Source organism: Oryx dammah, unplaced genomic scaffold (genome assembly GCF_014754425.2).
Source record: "Oryx dammah isolate SB20612 unplaced genomic scaffold, SCBI_Odam_1.1 HiC_scaffold_8, whole genome shotgun sequence".
Classification (NCBI taxonomy): Eukaryota; Metazoa; Chordata; class Mammalia; order Artiodactyla; family Bovidae; genus Oryx; species Oryx dammah.
In genome coordinates this window covers 13,541,117-13,560,253 of record NW_024070192.1, presented here as the reverse complement: position 1 = coordinate 13,560,253, position 19,137 = coordinate 13,541,117, and the positions used below count along the sequence as shown (strand labels likewise).

General features: G+C 36.8%; 1 protein-coding gene across 20 annotated transcripts in view; it reads right to left on the bottom strand.

Moving 5' to 3' along the window:
• Nucleotides 1–19,137, bottom strand: part of BPTF (bromodomain PHD finger transcription factor) — a 134,731-nt gene that overhangs the window by 53,197 nt on the left and 62,397 nt on the right. For 14 of the 20 annotated variants that reach the window (XM_040244936.1, XM_040244934.1, XM_040244945.1 and 11 more), the window contains exons 4-9: nt 18,870–19,079; nt 18,145–18,333; nt 11,602–11,790; nt 7,791–7,978; nt 5,843–6,198; nt 4,584–4,715 (exon numbers count right to left, since the gene is read on the bottom strand). In XM_040244936.1, the coding sequence (XP_040100870.1) occupies nt 4,584–4,715; nt 5,843–6,198; nt 7,791–7,978; nt 11,602–11,790; nt 18,145–18,333; nt 18,870–19,079 (1,264 nt within the window). The remainder of the gene's footprint in view (nt 1–4,583; nt 4,716–5,842; nt 6,199–7,790; nt 7,979–11,601; nt 11,791–18,144; nt 18,334–18,869; nt 19,080–19,137) is intronic. The other 6 variants (XM_040244947.1, XM_040244953.1, XM_040244935.1 and 3 more) reach the window with 5 other exon arrangements.

Sequence of the window (19,137 nt, the reverse complement as noted above, 5' to 3'; positions counted from 1 at the left end):
TGGGGCCATCAGCAAGGGCCAGAAGACTCACCACACTCAGGGAACCCGGCAGGACGGGGCGAAAACAGCTGCACTGCCCAGAAAGAATCCCAAGCAGATTGCTCTGCACTTGCTGCTCCCGTGCCTTTCAAGGGTTCTATGGTGTGACTGGTGAAAATTCTCAGTTCTCCCCTACTTGGCCTTTCTTGGTTAGGGTACCGTTTGTTCACCTGCAATATTGCTTCCACAGCTACACGGCACTGCATTCTCTGTGGTTTCCCTTGTCCCTGTTGGTTTATGCTTTGAAAAAAATCCCTTTGCCATAGCTATGGTGGAGTTCAGTAGGCAACAAAACTAAATGTACTTTTCGTTATTTTAATTCAGAACTCCCACTCTATTTTTTTCATGGTTTCTATTTGTATATATAAATCCTATTGTAGAGTACAGGGGCCACCTTATTTAATTTTCATATTGTTTTACAGTTTTTCAGTCAATTAAGTATATAATTAAACCAACTTAAATAACTATCCCTACATTTACCTATATATGTTTTACTTCTCTTGGCAAACTGCATTAACTAATACTTTTAGGAAAAGTTAACAGTAACAGTGGGGATTCTCTTGTTTTGTTCCACCTAAATGTTAATGGGAAAACTTCAAGAGTTCCATTAAAAAACATGATGGTTTGGTCTGAAAGGTATCTTTACAACAAAGCAGGGTGGGTGGGGGTAGTCACTCATCTATTTCTATTTACTTAAGTATTTTCTAATACTTAATACAAGAATTAATAATGAACTCATATCTTTTTAATAAACAAATGCCCTCCTGACATCTAAAGAGAAAATCAAAGTTTTCTCTGACTTCTTAAGATAGCACGGTATTAATAATCTCCTAAAAACAGACAAATGTTCCATGCCAAGAGGAAGTCAATTTTGTCATGATTTATTATTCTTTTAATTTACTCCTGAGTATATTTCCTAATGCTTTAAGATTTCCTGCATACACTTCTATTTGCTATTCATTATTAATCAATGGTAAATATTAATAAATGAGACAGGCTCTTACCTTTTCCATTTAACTATTTGCCTATTTATCAAGTTATAACACCAACAGAACTAATGCACAGGATCTCCTTTTTTCCCTATGGAACAACTTAAATAGAATTGCCTGTTTTCCTAAAATCTGAAAAACTTTCTTATGAAATCATCTGCTCCTGCCCAAATCCTTACTGATAGGCACAGTGATATCCTTCAAACTGAACCAGACATTCTTTTCGTGCCTAAGAGCATGGCCTCTGCCCTACGTCCAACGGCTGAGACCTGTGGGACGCCTCCTCCCCAACCCTTCTCCCACTCAAAACAAGGCGTTCAACAGGATGCTTTCTCTACAGATGTGGGAAGCCTGAATGCTATGTCAGTGGACTCTGAAGGTTTGAAATCACCAGCATCAGCGACAGAGAATTAGAAATGTTATTGATATTGGTTATTTGTCCTTTGACCTCTCCCTTTTTTTTCACCTTTTCTGATAATCTCATAGAGATTAGTAAACTGTAATAGTATCTAAGTTATTTTTAATCCTAGGAAGAATTTAAGTCCATTCCATTTGTGTAAGTTTCTATCAGGAGCGGCAATTATATTCAAAATAGGAGGGAGAAAGGAGAGAGGGAAAAAAGTATCCATAAGATTTATAGGTTGGCAGGGGAGGAGTGGGGAAGACCAGAAAACTTACAGCAACCTTTGACAGATAAAAAATATTTAGCAGGCATACTTACTTTTCTTTAAAATTTTTCATTATAAGGTAAAACACAGCTGTAAAAAGCAACAAAAAATATATTTATATATTTTTTAAAGTATAGCATTATACCTTTGGAATGGGCCCAAAGGGGCAGGGAAGGTAGGAGGAGTCTTTAGTTCAGTCAGTGGTGTCTGACTCTTTGCGACCCCATGGACTGGAGCACGCCAGGCTTCCCTGTCCATCACCAACTCCCAGAGCTTGCTCAAATTCATGTCCATCAAGTCGGTGATGCCATCCAACCACCTCATCCTCTGTCATCCCCTTCTCCTCCCGCCTTCAATCTTTCCCAGCATCAGGGTCTTTTCTAATGAGTCAGTTCTTCGCATCAGGTGGCCAAACTATTGGAGCTCCAGCTTCAGCATCAGTCCATCAATGAATATTCAGGACTGATTTCCTTTAGGATGGATGGGTTGGATCACCTTGCAATCCAGGGGACTCTTCAACAGTCTTCTCCAACACCACAGTTCAAAAGCATCAATTCTTCGTACTCAGCTTTCTTTATAGTTCAACTCTCACATCCACACATGACTAGTGGAAAAATCATACCTTTAACTAGATGAACCTTTGTTGGCAAAGTAATGTCTCTGCTTTTTAATATGCTGTCTAGGTTGGTTTTAACTTTTCCTCCAAGGAAAAAGCGTCTTTTAATTTCATGGCTGCAGTCACCATCTGCAGTGATTTTGGAGCCCAAGAAAATAAAGTCTGTCACTGTTTCCACTGTTTCCCCATCTATTTGCCATGAAGTGATGGGACCAGATGCCATGATCTTCGTTTTCTGAATGTTGAGTTTTAAGCCAACTTTTTAACTCTCCTCTCTCACTTTCATTAAGAGGCTCTTTAGTTCTTCCTTGCTTTCTGCTATAAGGATGGTGTCATCTGCCTATCTGAGGTTATTGATATTTCTCCCAGCAATCTTGATTCCAGCTTGTGCTTCATCCAGTCTGGCATTTCTCATGATGCATTCTGCATATAAGTTAAATAAGCAGGGTGACAATATAGCCTTGACGTACTCCTTTCTCGATCTGGAACCAGTCTGTCGTTCCACATCCAGTTCTAACTGTTGCTTCTTGATCTGCACACAGATTTCTCAGGAGGCAGGAAAGGTGGTCTGGTATTCCCATCTCTTGAAGAATTTTCCACAGTCTGCTGTGATCCACATAGTCAAAGGCTTTGGCATAGCCAATAAAGCAGAAATAGAAGTTTTTCTGGAACTCTCTTGCTTTTTCCATGATCCAGCGGATGTTGGCAATTTGATCTCTGGTTCCTCTGCCTTTTCTAAAACCAGCTTGAACATCAGGAAGTTCACGGTTCACGTACTGCTGAAGCCTGGCTTGGAGAATTTTGAGCATTACTTTGCTAGTGTGTGAGATGAGTGCAATTGCGCGGCAGTTTGAGCATTCTTTGGCATTGCCTTTCTTTGGGATTGGAATGAAAACTAACCTTTTCCAGTCCTGTGGCCACTGCTGGGTTTTCCAGATTTGCTGGCATACTGAGTGCAGCACTTGCACAGCATCATCTTTTAGGATTTGAAATAGCTCCACTGGAATTCCATCACCTCCACTAGCTTTGTTCGTTGTGATGCTTCCTAAGGCCCACATGACTTCACATTCCAGGATGTCTGGCTCTAGGTGAGTGATCACACCATCATGGTTATCTGGTCATTAAGATCTCTTTTGTATAGTTCTTCTGTGTATTCTTGCCACCTCTTCTTAATATCTTCTGCTTCTGTTAAATCCATACCATTTCTGTCCTTTATCGAGCCCATCTGTGCATGAAATGTTCCCTTGGTATCCCTAATTTTCTTGAAGAGATCTCTAGTCTCTCCCATTCTATTGTTTTCCTCTATTTCTTTGCACCGATCCCTGAGGAAGGCTTTCTTGTCTCTCCTTGCTATTCTTTGGAACTCTGCATTCAAATGGGTATATGTTTCCTTTTCTCCTTTGCCTTTCAATTCTCTTCTTCTCACAGCTATTTGTAAGGCCTCCTCAGACAAGCATTTTGCCCTTTGGCATTTCTTTTTCTTTGGGATGGTCTTGATTAGTGCCTCCTGTAAAATGTCACGAACCTCTATCCATAGTTCTTCAGAAGGAGTCTTACTTATCACATTAAATAATAATTTATGCTTTTCACTGTAAGCTTATATTATTTTTATAATAAGAACTTTTAAAAATTAAAGTTACAAAATAAGTCCATTCGAGCTAAAAAGTAGAGTGGCATCACAATAGTTATCCTCTTTGTTAACCAGGTGCTAAAGTCACGTAACTCTTGGACTACTTAGGGGCTACTTCATGTTGGGCCAAATACCCGTTTCTAAATATATCAGATCTCCAGCACATTCCAGAATAAGTATTCAAAAAACATGAGCATTCTTCCTATTCAATAAAAATGCTTTCACTTGATGTTGCTTTTTTAGTTTCTTGTGGTTTTTTCTGCCTGAGCCTTACAGCGTGCAGGATCTTAATTCCCTGCAGGGAAAGTACAGTCTTAAACCACTGGCCCACCAGGAAAGTCCCTAAAGATTTTTTTTTTACTTTAGAAAATATTTTTCATTTGTATATACTTGATCCCTTCTGATCTTCATTGCAATCCTGTGTCATCAATAAGAACTAATATTCATTCAGGGTTATACCTTAAGAGAGGAGGAAAATGAGGTCAAGGTGGTTCAGTCACTCAGTTGTGTTCGACTCTTTGCGGTCAAGATTAGTTAAGTCTTTAATATGGCTTTTTAAAGACATTAACTTTCATTATTAGTAGACTAATACTCCAAAAGGGAGTCTAACACATTGTTCATAAAGCTCAGGACTCACTTACCTGGTATGTCCTAAAGATTCTCGCCATATTGGCAGCATCACAACTGGCTTAACTGCACACTCCAAAATAGCTAAAGCCAATGCAAATTCTCTGGGTTTGCTACACATCTGAACAGCCTTGATCCAATTTGCCCTATATTTCAGAAGTGGGGGTAAAAGGGAAAAAACAAAATTTCATCTTATTGATCTTAAAAGCACCAGAGTTGTAATTTATGACAACTTTACCTTATAAGGCATGTCAAAGTGTTAGTCGCTCAGCCATGTCCAACTCTTTGTGACCCCATGGACTGTAGCCGTCCAGGCTCCTTTGTCTATGGGCTTATCCAGGGGGTGGCTCAGCCCCAGGTGGCTCCTGCCTGCAATGCAGGAGACTTGGGTTCAATCTCTGGTTGGGAAGATCCTCTGGAGAAGGGAGTGACTAACCACTCCAATATTTCCGCCTGGAAAATCCCACGGACAGAGGAGACTGGCAGACTACAGTCCATGGGGCTGCAAAGAGTCAGACATGACTGAGGGACTAAGGACATATATAAGGCATATGTTTCTAGACTAATCAGTACAAAATACACTGCTACTGGAAGTTTCTACCTCACAGAATCACAGATTTTGAACACTGGAGGAATCTCAGAGGTCAGTTAGTCCTCCAAATCCTTACACCTGTGATGTCCCAACTTTGTTGGGACTCCATTTGGTTCCAGGAATAAAGTCTGCTTTCCAGAAATCTTCCAAATGTCAGTGTTGGTTCATTAACTTTATATGTTAAATTAACCAATCCATTAATCAATTTATTGGTCATACTGCACAGCATGCAGGATAGATCCGTGACCAGAGATTGAACCCATGCCCTTAGAAGCATGGAGTCTTAACCAGTAGACTGCCAGGGAAGTCTTGGTTCAGAAACTATAGAAGTACACTCATATTCCTAACATCCTCAGTGTTTTACTGACTAAACTGATGTCATTCAATTTACTAATAATGACAGTTTAGGGATTTCCCTAGTGGTCCAGTAGCCAAGACTCTACACTCGCAATCCAAGGGGCCCGAGTTCCATCCCTGGTCAGGGAATTAGATCCTACATGCCACGACTAAAGATCCTGCATGCCGCAGTAAAGACCTGGTGCAGCCAATTAATTTTTTAGTATTTATTTTAAATTTTAATATATACATATTTTTAAATGACAGTTTAAAGTATACAACTGCAATAATTTTATAAATATTTACTATATTCACAGCAATAAACAAACCTTAAGTTTCCTTTACCTGTGCGAAGCCCAATTGGGATGAAGAAAGGAGGAAGGGATATTGTTTTCCAACTGGGTGATAGTCAGTCTCAGAGTAGATATAGTAAGAACTTTGGACCCATGGACAGAACCGTTCCATTTGAACTCTCCAGCTGGAGTCAGGCAGAATTTATGTGCAAGATGTCTTCTCTTATCATGGTCTTCTCTGTGCTGATGCTTATTCAAAGCAAATGAATTGGTGGAGTACTGATTGTGGTAGACACGATACTTCCCCTCTTGACCCAACTTAAAATAATTGTTGATGTTTCCCTTCATGACCACTTCCTTTTTGGTGCTCAACCGTGAAATTTCTCCTTGAGAGTTAACTACTAGTACCTGGCCAAGAAAATAAAAAAAGACTCCATTATTTGTGTCAAATGCATAATAAATCTGATCAACTGTCTTTCAACAGTTTTTAATTTATCATTCAAAGTAAGTTAAAATATATCTTATGACTGCACTTTTGAAGTTAAAAGCTCAGTTATAAGCTAAAGCTAATTATTTATCATTAAACAACCAAGATGTGCCTGCAAAAAGAAAAAAAATTTAGCTTTATTAAAGTGCCTGTTATATGTTGGACATTAGTAAGTACTTTTATATATCTCAAATATACACCTGAAACCAAATGTGTGATATATAAATCATTCAACAATCATTATCTCAAGCTTACAATACTCAGGGGTTAGGGGTAAGCATGAGGGCATTACATGTACTATTCACCTCCAAAATACACTCCTAAAAATATATTTTATTCTGTTCCCTTTATCATTCCAGCTTTAGATAAGAGCCCAGAGATATATGAAAACAGTGTTTTAAATAGTTGATTCCAATCCTTTAGTGGCCTGTGAAATCAATAGTGGGCCTTATCCAGCTTTAAAAAAAAATGAACTATAATACAATAGACTAGGAAAGAAAATACTAGAGCGCTTCCCACACAGTAAGGTAAAATACTATTTCAGGAAACTTTTACATATATGTACTGGGCTGCTAAGGGCTTGCCCAGGGGCTCAGCGGTAAAGAACCTACCTGCAATGCAGGAGACACAGGTTCAATTCCTAACGGAGGAGGAAATGGCAACCCACTCTAATATTCTTTCCAGAACAAACCCACTGACAGAGGGGCCTGGTGGGCTAGAGTCCGTGGTGTCGTAAAGAGCTGGACACAACTGAGCATGCGTGCACACACTGGGCTATGAAAAATGTCTTACTGAGAGGGTCAGAGTGAAAAAGTAGCCTGAAAACCTCTGCTTTAAAGCCTTTTCTATAGGCCACCAGCGCCCGCTTGAATAGCGGAGGGTGCCCCGCCTTGGGCTCCCTCTCAAAAAAAAAAAAAAAAAAAAAAATACAGCCTTTTCTATGATGTTAAAAACACTGCATATTCTTGCAAATATCTACCCTGCAAATAATTCTCAAATCTGAAAGACACAACTGTGACCCTTATTCAATCACCATGGCTGGCTGGGGGACAGAAATACTGAGTCTTAGCTTCCATTTTTTTAATTCAAAATCAGGGTTAAGATAATGTTCTACATACTACTGTCTGCTATCAAGAGGTTAAGTCCCATCCTTTAGTTGCAGGTACACCTAAAATGACTACCGTCAGATCTGAGCATTAAGCCTTTAATAAAGCCCACAAAGAGCCTACCTGTTCCCACATGTGAAAAAGAAGCCTCTCTCTCTTTAGAACTACATACAATAAAACTAACCATATATAAAAAAGTATACTATCCATGCTCAGCATTTCTAGGCATGGATTGAAACTGGAGTGTACATTTATCATAATATAAACTTAACACTTTTCATCTTCTTACACACTACACTCTCGAAGTGAAGAAAATACAGTTTAAAAGTGTATGTCTACAAACATCTTGCCTCTATTTTAAAAATTATTTATTCCAGAGATGTTTGTTTTAAACAGAAAGAACACACCTCTTTCCCCTCCTTAAATAATTTATTTGCTTCATGGGCTGCAGCGGCCACCTGTTGGCTCTTCAGCTGACTCAGTTTGCTGTCTGGGTTCCGTAACCTGGTGATAATCCGAGTTGAACCAGATGCTCCTCTTCCTCCTCCAGGAGACTCACTTATTTCCCCATTAGACTTCTCTGATTTGAAATCACCTGTTATCAAACGAAAGGCCAAAAGTAATTGCTAATAGTAAGTAGACTATATATAATAAGTAATAATACCTTACTAATCCAAATATTCTATCTGATAGACAACTAAGATCCAGAAAACAAACAGAAAAAGTCCTTGAATAGCCAAAGCAAATGGATTAATTCTTCAAAGTTTTACTCCAAAGAAATTATGTCAGAACTTCACTGTGAGTCATTATTTTACAGAAAATTCAAACATGCTAGGTTATCTGTTGTAAAGCTCATCTACCAGAAAAGGGGAAGGGCTGCTATAGGTTAACAAGGAACAAACATAACTCGAAATGCAAACTAATAAAATATTGCCTTATATATTTAATGTGGGTTTCTGTATTAAAAGGATATAATTAATTTTAGAAAGATTTCCACTGAAAGTCTGTTCAAATACCTAACCGTTTAAAGCTGATAAACATAAAGTGCATGTTCTCCTAAGGAATCTAGGTAATTATCTGTGTTTGCAGACAATGTACATATGAAAATCAACTGCATTAGTTTTTTTTAAATATAGTAAAGGCCTCTCATATTTTCATAACATCAATTTTTTAAAGTGATGGATTTAACTGCCAAGGAGCAACTTCTGCTTTCCCATGAATCTCACTTCAGCTGAAAATTCCTATATATTCTAAAACTATTGCATCACTATCCAATTTCCATTGGCCAGATGGTTAAACAAGACCTCATTTTCCTTTTTCAGTTTTTAAAAACGAAGTGTGGCAACGGCAAATGAAACACCAAGCAGACAATAATGCCACTGTCTAAATCAAGACGCGGCATCTTGCCATCTCAGACTGGAGAGCGGGTAACCTTCAAGGTGAGGTGGCAAAGCAGTTGGTTAGACTTCCCACAATTTTCTCTTGGGTCTCAGACCATGACTCTACCCATGCTGGAGTTCTGTGCCAACATGTTGAGCTACAGTGGCTACTTCTTAGGACCATCACTGAAGTTCTCCAATAAAGACATTTTAAACTTCACTTAGTCAAGGCCAGACTTCCTAAAAGCAGAAAGGGAACAGCGCGGCACTTTTTAAACTGAAGCCACTCAATTTATAGCCAAGGATCCAATAGGCAAGAGTCCATTTGTTGCCACTTACTAAATTTAGTGCAAATAAGGGCGAGGAGGCAGAAAATTCATCCCTGGGGGAAATACTTGAAGGAACAGAGAAAGGGGACAAGGCTGAGTGGAGGTCATTATCTACTACACCCTGCAAAAAGGGTGTATTCTCCCTGTTACAAAGGAGGGAATCACAGTGATGCAGCCTGCAGGCAGAGTCCAGAACTGCTGGACCCTGGTCTCCCTAACTCCTTGTTTAATGATGTCAAGAGGCAGGAGCCTGTACAGACTTTGCTCACCTGAGGGCTAGGGCAGACAAACTGGGTAAGTAGAGGGGGTTTACCTTCAGGTACCCTGAGCCAAGTTTCTGGGCGTTAGGTACGAGCTGGGGGTCCAAGCAATCTACAAGGGGTATGACTGCCAGAAAAAACTCCAAACCTGTCAAACAGGATGTATAATTATTCAAACCTACAGCAATTTCCAGCAGGCTATCCCTCACAGGTGGACCTAGGCTGGTAAAGCAAGATGGCCTCCAGCAGGGGGATCTTGCCATGTTCTTCTCACATCTTGTCCATATCCATCCTCCCAGAGAATCTCCCCAAAAATGCCAGCCAGGTTTATCAGAGAACACCATTCACCATCAGGATAATGAGTGTTACAGGTAGTTAAAACTCATAACCTGGCTCATGGATTGTGAGATCAAGGTAAGCCACATCCAGATGTAATCAAAATAGTACACACAATACACAGAAATCCTAGATACAATGTTATCAGTAATTTGGGGAGAGAAGTTTTTGAAAAAATTTTCAGTTGTGGGTGAGACCTTTGCGTTATGTCAGGCAGAAGCGCTTCTGAATCTGAATACACACGCCTGTACCGAGCTAGGGTGGAACTGTGGATATTCACCACAGTTTGCTGTTTCCACATCTCTCTTTATTTGGAAAACCATTCCTACCCCACTTGAATCATATACTTTTGCTGGAGCCATCAATCATAATACCTTGCCTGCCCTGGCCACAGGGGTGGAAACAATTCCAACAGGCCACTCAAATTCCTTCCTCAAGCACTTTTGATTTGGAGCAGAAGTAGGGGCCTTGCCTTTGGGTCACAGACCATGGAAACTTATGAATACATGAAACCGCTGAGGCCATCTTCCCTGCCACTTGGGAAAAGCCTGTCTGTATTAGGAGAGAACGAGGTTAACACACAAACATATGCAGATCCAAAAAGTTGAAAGAGGAAAATGGAAAGAGTTTTGATACCTGGGGGGTCCAGTTATGCCTGATGATGGCTTGGACTTCCTAATTACATGAGCTAATTAAATTCCCTTTTCACTTAAGCTAGTTTAAGCTGGGTTGGTCACTTGCAATTGAAAAGGTTCTAATTAAAATAGATTTCCATTTCATACACAAAACTATACACCAGCAGGATTAAAGACAAAGTTATAAAGTATTTTAGGTGAAATTACTGTAAAATATATGTATGTTCTTGGGATAGAGATGGTCTTCCTTACTTAGTAAGACACAAATCCAGAGAAATCCTAAAGAAAAAGATAGATTTAAATGCATAAAAAAGTGTAAAAACTTTCTGTACAAAACAAGCAATGCCTATTTAAGTATAGAGGTAAAATCAAAAATTAATACCCAAAATACATAAAGCGTTCCTAAAACTCATTGGGGAATATCAAAAGTCAAGAGGAAAAACTGAGCAAAAGACATGAATAAGCAATTCACAGAAAGTTCAGCAAACACATGAAAAGAAATTCAACCACATTAGTAAGCAGGGATATGCAATTTTTTTTCATGAAATACCACTGGCCAAAATGTAAGAGGTGAAAATGTAAAGAAATACACATATATGTAAATTATCAGTATAAATTTCTTTTAATGTACAATTAAGCAATAGCCATCACTATTTTAAAAATGTACCTACCATATGATCCAGCAGTTCCACTTACTGTATCTACACTGCCAGAAATACTTACATAAGGAGACAAAGATATATGTTGAAGATGTTAAAAAGCACTACTAGTTGTAATAAGGAAAAAACTGTTAACAGCCTAAATGTCCATTAATAGAGAAACAGTAAATGAATTATGGTTCATCTGTACTGTGGCATATCATGCAGTGGGTAAAAAGAATAAATTCAATTTATTACATGAAAAGAACCCCTACATGTATTACTGAGTGAAAAAAGCAAGATGCAGACAACACATGCAGAATGATCCCGTTTAAATATTTAAAAAAAAAAAAAGTTTTTTGTAAGCATACATACATAAATGTAACTACACGGAGAAAGATACAATACCAATTAATGGTGGTTACCTTTGGGGAGGGGGTGTGAAACAGATGTATTTTTTCCTATATGCTTGTTTTTTAAAAGCAAAAACACTGAGTCCGAGTGTTACTTATGCTTTAAAAAAAAAAAAAAAAAAAGAAAGAAAATCCATATCTTCCCACCCCCATCAAACTTGTATTTTAAAAAATTAAAAAAATTAAAAAAAAAAAAAGTTCCTTTCGTTGTATGAAGTGTATCCTTACCTATCTCTTCTTGAATAGAGACAGGTGTATGGGGCTCTCTTTCTCCATTTTCAGGATCGTCAGCTGCCTTAGCAGGCTCACTCTGGGAAGAGCTTAGTTCACTGCTGCTGTTACTGAGCTCCAGATTAGGCTGGATGCAGGTAGTGGGAGCACTAGTGTTACTGCTGTCACATGTCTTGTTAGGTTCTTCTAGAAAAATAGAATATCTGAGTTTTAAATTGGAAATCACATCAAAAATAACTAATTGTCAGAAAAGACATCTAATTGTTTTAGGGTTGCATTACAAAGCCAGATTTTAAAAAGAAAAAGCTGCTCATGTATGAATAATGCAATGTATGAAAAGAAATTTGTAAAGAACACCCTGTGAACTGTCTTTTAAGTCTCTCAGCATTAACTCAACACACAGTACAAAGCAGACCATCTGTCAGAGTCAAGTGATGTAACTATCTCACAGAATTTATGATGTTATGATGTGCCAGATACTGCAAAAGTAAGTTAGTGGAGAAAATCCCTCAAAATCAGAAATTTATATTCTTACTTTTCAAAAAGTCTTCAAACAGTATTCTAAATGGAATTAAACAGGATTACTTCTCTCTAAAGTTTTCCTGCCTGAATTCTATACCCCCAAATTTAACTACAAGGTAATGCTTAAGTGATTGCTAATTTTAAGAATATAACAGTATCAATAAGAGTACAGTTGCTGAAAGACCAAAATTAACACTACCATGAACTGAAAGCCTATGTCGTTCCTTGGTAGGTCAAAAATCTAGAGCCTCCTTGTGTATTTCATTTTGCCACTATTAAGGTAGCTTTTATATCAATCACCTAAATTAAAAGTGATTGACAGTATAGTACAAAGACTATCTGTAATATACTGTGAGTTCCTAAATTTTGTTTTGAAGGAAAAAACCAACAACCTGATAGAGAAATGGGAAAGATATATGAACAGCGACAAAAGAAATGTAAATGGCCTTTAAACATGGAAATAGGCTCATTTAATTAAAACTAAAAGAAATGCAAAATGAAACTATATGGAGAAACTACCTCCCAGCTACCAGAAGGGGCAAAAATCCAAGTCTCATGATATACTCAGGTCGAGAGGCAGTAGCTTAAGAGGTACTGCCATACACTGCTGTGGGAGTGGCAAAAGAGTGCCAAGTGGATACAAGGGAACTGAGTATATCTAGAAAAATTACAGTTGCAACTACTCTTAACCTAGCAATCCCATGTCTATAAATCTATCCCCAAATTCACTGGCAGAAATACTACACTGCTTATTTGCAGAGGTATTCACTGTAGCACTATAATGGCAAAAGACCAGAAAAAGAAATGCCCATCAATACGGCACTGGCTGAATAAAAGACGGAACATACAGTAAAATATCATGCACCATAAAAAGGACTGAGAGGATCATTATATCCACATACAAACTGATCTCAAGATTAAATGTAAAAAGAAACATGCAGAAGAGCACTTAAGAGTATGCCAACATTATGTAAGAAAAGGAGAGAAATATGAATTTATGGATATATTTTGCCTTTCTATACCAAAAAAAAAAAAAAAAAAAAACCAAAAAAAAAAAATGAAAAAAAATGGCTACTTATAAGGGAAAGGAAGGATATAGTTACCTAGAGAGGGAAGGAATGAAAGTGAAAATTCTCTCAACAGATATAGTTACAAACAGCTGGACTTTGGAATCATGTAAATGTTTTGTATTTAGTTAGAAATGCAACCCCTAAAAAGTGAAAACCAATGGAAACAAACAAAAAAAAGCCTAACTGTGCATCAAGTTGTTGGCATAACTGCACAGAGAAAAAAATTATTTCAAGTGACTTTGGAACACAGAATTTTGACTATACAGTCTTACTGGAAATATGAAAGATGAAAAGCTGAAAAAAACCTTAAATGCCATTAGGAAATCTTACTGTGAGCAATAACAATGGTATTATGAAATTCTATGCTGTTTAAAACATTTCTTTATATTACTGTTATTAATGGATATCAGTATATTGATAATTATAATGTAATAATAATGTATAATTATTAATTAACATCTGTATCAGGATAAAGCAAATATATAATTAAGCTACTGTTGTTAGGAACTAAGCCATTCAGTATGAAGAAAAAGATACAAGTGTTTAAAAAAGAATAAAAAAACCTATGCAATCCTCAATCTGAATTTGAAATGTCAATGTGAATTGGTCTTTTTCTTTTGTGAAATATGTATTTCCTAACACTACCCACCAAAAAAATCCTACAGACAGTGTACTTCATAAAAGAATAGGCAATCAATCCTATCCCCAGGTATTTTGATCCTGAAAAGACTGAGCTCAGAATTTATCTGTTTAAATTTTCAAGGTGCTAATGAGCTGAGGACTCCTGTAACTCATTAACACAGAGCGTTTTTGTTAACTTGTCCCAAATTAATTTGCCTTATGTTCTCCTCCATTTCAGTTTAGAATTCTGAATTTGTTTTTCAATTGTTCTAGAACTCTTGACCTCTTTACTTCATTAGGCTATAAGATTAAAGAAATCTCAAGCATTTGCTTTAAAACACTTTCAGTTCAGTTCAGTTCAGTTGCTCAGTCGTGTCCGACTCTTTGCGACCTCATGAATCACAACACGCCAGGCCTCCCTGTCTATCACCAACTCCCGGAGTTCACTCAGACTCACGTCCATCGAGTCAGTGATGCCATCCAGCCATCTCATCCTCTGTCGTCCCCTTCTCCTCCTGCCCCCAGTCCCTCCCAGCATCAGAGTATTTTCCAATGAGTCAACTCTTACCTACCAATTGTCCTCACAGTTCAACTAGACTAGAAACTAAAACCAAACAAATTTTAAAAAATAAGAAACAAAAGAGTAACATTTTGCTGCAGAACCTCCAAAAGCTATTATTAATCAACTCAATGAGGTAAGCCGGTAATAAATCAGTTCAGCACCCAGTATCAGCAGCCTCTTCTCTCCACTAGCTTCCTGATAATAGTATTAAAACCTAAAACAAAGTACTATCTTTATCCCAAAAGTTAAGAAACAGATTAATATGTTCTTATCATTCAACTTTATAGATGTTAGAGTTTCAATATGTCTATGCAAACATTTTCAAAGCAGTTATAAATAGTTATGGATATAAAGCCAGTTTTATCTACTGTCACTATCTTCTTAGTCCCAGGCATTAAATCTAGAGGCATAACTTAAATAAAAACAAATGCTGTCTTGCATTATAGGTTTGAATACAAATTCTCTGTAGTACATTTGAGGTTAAGATGCTAGAATGACATGCCCCTCTCTTCTCTTATAAACTGAAAAAATTGACACTCTGGTACAAAAAGTTTCTAATCTAAAATCGAGAACAAAAGCCTAACTCTGAAATTGAGCTTTTTGTTAACTACAAAGGAGTTATGCTGAATAATAAACAGTACACTTGCTATAAGGCATCATTTTTGGCAACATAACTATTTTCATGAGCTGAAGTGAAATGTTTGGAGTAGAGATGGGGGGGCGGTGGCGGGAGGATCTGAGGAATAGATATTCAGAGATTAACTTTTTAAAGTGATGTCTACAAACCTCTCTCAAAATACAGCCCAAAACTCAGTTTAAACTTCAGTCTCAGCTACATTAAGTCTTTCTAATCACTGATCATACCCAACTTGAAATCATGAAATCTGTCCATTTTTCTTATGTTTTCATTCCTTTAGATTTTTAGATCACAGATTTGTAATTCTTCCTTTGCATAATGTCATCTAGCATAAGACAATGACAGTGCTGTCTGACAAGACTTGACAAAATACAGCTTGAAATAAATAAATATACATATGCATATATGTATATATTTATGTGTATGTATGTATTTCTAAAGAAATTCTAAAGTAATATTTAAAAAGTTTAAATTCTCAGGTTATTTTTAAGTATCTTTCTATTCTAGAAAAGATATCCAATACAAATGCTTATCAAAAGAAAGCTACTATATTTAGTAACATTATTAACAATAAAGGGTATTTCACAAAGATAAAGTTAATTCGACAATAAAAATTATGTGCACCTAGTAACACAGGCTCAAACTATATAATGCAAAACTAAAAACATTTGAAAGATAAAAAGGCAACACATTAAAAAAAAGTAACTTAAAAGTATCTTGCAGAGAGGGGGGAAATAGCAAAAATATAGATATGAACAACATAATTGAAAACCCTGACCTAACTGTTCTGTCCAGTAGCCCCAAACTAAAAATATATGTCTCAAGTGTATATTGGAGGAGGAAATGGCAACCCACTCCAGCATTCTTGCCTGGAGAATTCCGTGGACAGAGGAGCCTGGCGGGCTACAGTCCAGGGTGTTGCAAAGAGTCGGACACGACTGAGTGATTAACACTTTCTTTCAAGTGTAAATGAGATAGCTTATCAATATTAACCAACTGTTGGGACCACAAAACAAGCCTCAACAAATCTTAAAGGACATAAATCATGCACAGAATCGTCTCTGACTCCAGTCTGTCAAACCAGAAATCAGTAACAAAAATATAACTAGCAAATCTCTAAATGTTTGGGTGCTAAACAATAGATTTCTAAATAAGCAATGGATTAAAAAAATATATAACAGAAATCAGAAAGTATTTTAAACTGAATGATAAAGACAAAATAATATATTACAGTTAGTGCGATGAAGCTACAGCAGTATACAGAGGGAAATGTATAGCCTTGATGACAGCCATAGCACAAAATAAAAACTAAAAGTTATGAAAGCATCCATTAAGTGAGAAGAAAATAATTTAATAAAGAGTGTATGAGAAACTTTTAGCGGTGACAGATGTTTATGCCACAGATTACAGTGATGGTTTCACAGGTACATCTTTATCTCCAAACTCATCAAGTTGTATACATTAAATATGTACAGCTTTTTGTGTATCAATTACAACTCAATAGAGTGGTTAAGGGGGAAAAAAGGCAGGGAGGAATAACTCACAAGAATGAAAAGAAATTAAAAGGAATCCCAAAGTTATTTTTTTTAAAGACTCATAAAAATTATTAATAGTCTCATGAAATGATTAACCAATTTCTGCATTGAAAAAAGGGAACATCACTACAGATGCTATAGACACTTAAAAACAGTTATCATGTCGGTAAAATTTAAAATTGAAATGAAATGGTGTATTCTTAGAAAAATAAAACTTTTAAGAAAATTGACACAAGCAATCAACAGAAAACATGAATACTTCACTATCTGCCAAAGAAATGAAATCTACAATAACTTTCCCACAATGAAAACTCTAGGACCAAAAGACTTTAGCAAACATTTAAGGAATAAACACCCCTCACCCACAGAAACTCTTGCAGACAAAAGGAAAAGTGGGAACTTGTAAAATAAAAATTCATTTTATACGGCCAATGTAATCTAGGCATCAAATCCTGACATAGACATTATCAGAGAAGGAGAATTACATGTCAATTTCATTCATGAAAGCTGATACAAAAATCTAAACAAAATATTAAAAATGGAATGCAACAATATTTAAGAACAACAATATGTCACAACAAAGTTGTATTTATTCCAGGAATATGAGATTGGGTTAACATTATTTTAAAAAATCAATGTAGAAACTTTTGCTTCCAGTCAGGATAGAGAAGAGGGACTGAACCTAGCCCAGTCTATGCAACAACCAGACAAAAAAAGAAACCACTTAACAGAAAATGAACAAAGGAACTGATAGGCACTTCAAAAGAGAAGGTATCCAAATGACACACACACACACACACACAGAAGCATGTGTGTGCACAGTCACACGCACATGCATACACACACTAGAGGTGTTCAACATCCTTAGTCACCAGGGAACTGCAAGTTCATCACAATAAGCTATCCCTGCATTTCTACCAGAAGGATCACCACTGTTTTCTTGTTTTGCTTATCTAATTTTCTAATTTGCCTTCTTAAAAAAATATATCAAGCTCCTATGATAAAATTTTCTTTTTTTAAAAAAGGCAAAAGGAAAGGCATAACAAACATTCCTGATGTGATAACTTACTCTGAGTATTAATTTTAATTTTAAAAAGTTTAAATTATTACTGGTTAACTTACATTTTCATATCAAAATACATGACAATGGTTTTCTATTATAATATTATGGTTTGAAATGTTGTTAAAAAGAAACTTACATGACCACATGCAAACATAAAATTAATCTGTTAGTACATACAGAACTGGAATGGTCAGATCATTCAACACTGAGCCGTTAGCATGTGAGTAGTTAAAACCAAAATATCTGCCACTATGGTCTGGTGATAAATATACAAATAAGTCTATTAAACAAAAACAGCTAAATGAACTTTAAAAAAGCATGAAGATTATGATGAGTTTCAAGCACTAAATGCAGGAACATCTGTCAAACTCCAAATGTTAGGTGACAATTTAGCGGTCAGGGATGGCACTGATGTAAGCAAGCAGCATGAATGAACACATACTTTAAGGTTTTAGGTGACATTCAGCTTTCACTACTCAAGGGAAGGACTTCCCCCCATTACAGAGGCATTGATACACTGCCCTCTGTACCTGGCACGTCCTGGGGGAGCTCAGATGCCACCTTCTTCTCTGCCATGTTGCTGCTATCGTGGGTTTCTGAGACACACCCCATGGGACTCCTCCCTTCAGAGGGAACAGTCTCTTCGGAAGAAGCATTTGTTGTGTTGTCGCCAAGATTTGCTGACACAGAGTTACCTTTATCCCCAACTTCTGTTGGCTCTACAGTAAAATGCACAACAAAACTTTAACGATACCCTTTAAAATTGCTCGAGGACAAATGGCCACATTCAGTCATCCACTGAAAATGAATGAGCACCAAAAAACCTGGCTTCTATTCAATGGCCATTTTGAAGCAATGAGATTCTGGGATATTTTTGCAGCAGGTAGTCCAAAGGGTATTTAAGAATATTTGGTATTATTAAGAATGTTTAAGTAGTCAACATAAAAGTGAACATTTTTTATCACCCCAAAGTGTATATTCTGATAGAAAAACAGTGATTTTTCACCAACAAATCTCATGGAGAAATCGTACCTTATGGATATAAAATCATAGCAAATCCACCAATATATAAAACTCATTACAATGATTATACATGTTATAAGGAGGAAGGATATACTAATCACTTTAGAAATGTAAAATTAAATAGTTGTTTGTAATTTAAAAAAAACACCTCATTTTCATTTTGCAAGTAAAATTGGAAATTTCCTAAATAACACTGATGAAATATTTCTTTTTAACCAAGTAATGTCTTTACCCTCAGATCTTCCTTGCTCAGGATCGACGTCATCTGGTGTTTTGTCATCACTGTCTTTTTCAACAATCTGGTCTTCAAACTCCTCTCTGCTTTTCTCAGCATCTTTGGAGTTACTATTCTCAGTCTCATTCTTGTCCTTGTCTATTTCTTCTGGGCTTTTAACAATATCAATGTCTCCCTTTTTGGCTCTTATGGATTCCAAAATTTCTTCTATAATAAAACAAATAAAAAAATTGTGTTTTCATATTACCAAGTATAAGGTACTACA